At 32.2% G+C, this 1203-nt stretch overlaps 1 protein-coding gene across 1 annotated transcript; it reads right to left on the reverse strand.

Annotated features, from left to right (window-relative positions):
* Positions 1-201: 201 nt before the first annotated feature.
* Positions 202-951, reverse strand: LOC143568235 (uncharacterized). Its single transcript, XM_077054435.1, has one exon. It carries the CDS (start codon positions 949-951, stop codon positions 202-204), a length of 750 nt encoding a protein of 249 aa, XP_076910550.1.
* Positions 952-1203: the final 252 nt, after the last annotated feature.

Below are 1203 nucleotides of genomic sequence, written 5' to 3' on the forward strand. Positions count from 1 at the left end.
GATTTGTCAATTTCCGCTACAAGAATACTCTGTAATGAAATTTTGGATTTAAAAACCAGTTTAACCTTTATTTTTGAATTTATTGGAATGATTACCAATGTAGGACTCCCGGATTTTGGGGTATTACAATGGGTGGGTCATATCCAAAGGATAATTGAGGTATTTCAGTTAAAGTACTGCAACATTTTTTGTTAAATCTTTTTAACTGTTTTTGTTGGAGAAATCAAAATAAACGGTAATTTCTTCTTTGACAATCCTTGTAGCAAATCCGAGAGAATGCATAGTAAAAGGATTTTTTTCTTTATTCCATCTTTCTTTAGCTTTTTCTCCTACAATGGGGATTTTCATTAAGTAGGCTTCTATCCAGGAATGATATTCACCCGTACTTAACGTGTATAAGTTTTGCTCAAATAGGCATGTAAAATCATCTAAAAGGCATATATCACATAATTGCGCTTTTGTAAGATTTTGTCTTGCTTTTTCATGCAATTTTTGATTTTCTTGGTCTATGTTTGTGAGGAAATCCAGACCTAAAAACATCATATACATGGCGTTGATTATTTGATCAAAAAGATCTTCACCATATAAATCTTCATTCCAAACATGGCCTTTAATGAAGTCTTGAATAATTCCTGAAGATTTGTGTTCTATCAATAATAATAATGCCTCAGCATTAGAGAACTCTTCCGGATTGGACGGGATAATGAGACTAATCTCAGTATTCCATTTATCTATAACTTCTTTTCTTTTTCCAAAATCGAAGAGACAGTCAATTTTAATGGTGTCAATTGTGGTTGAACTCCCATTATTAGAATTTGGTATGCCTTTGTGATATGGCATAGAAAATTCCATATTTTTCCTTTTGTAGCTAGTATAACTAGTACTGGCCCAATTTTTTCTACTATTATAGTTAGGAGTTTCTTCCGCAGAAGAATTTTCATCTTCAGTCATAGGTTCTGAAGCGGTCTCTTTTTCAGTTTTAGGTTCCTTTATAGTGAGAACTTGTTTTGGAAAATATTTGTCTCTAAGACTCTTATTTTCGGAAATTCCTAATGACGGATTTCCTACACTAAAGTTAGGAAAAGAATATTTTTGAAATCCTCCTTTTTCATTGAAGATTTTAGTGTGCTGTTCTAGCTTTTGAGGTTTAACTCCTCTATTTTATCAATTTTTTCGGAAATATCCTTAATGATCTTTGCGGCA

The sequence above is a fragment of the Bidens hawaiensis genome, unplaced genomic scaffold (genome assembly GCF_021521415.1).
Source record: "Bidens hawaiensis isolate Kalapana, Puna unplaced genomic scaffold, B.hawaiensis_p1.1 tig00023849_1, whole genome shotgun sequence".
In the NCBI taxonomy this organism is placed as follows: Eukaryota; Viridiplantae; Streptophyta; class Magnoliopsida; order Asterales; family Asteraceae; genus Bidens; species Bidens hawaiensis.

Excerpts from the sequence above, each read along its gene's own strand:
- LOC143568235 (XM_077054435.1), bottom strand. The coding sequence starts at position 951 with ATGACTGAAGATGAAAATTCTTCTGCGGAAGAAACTCCTAACTATAAT.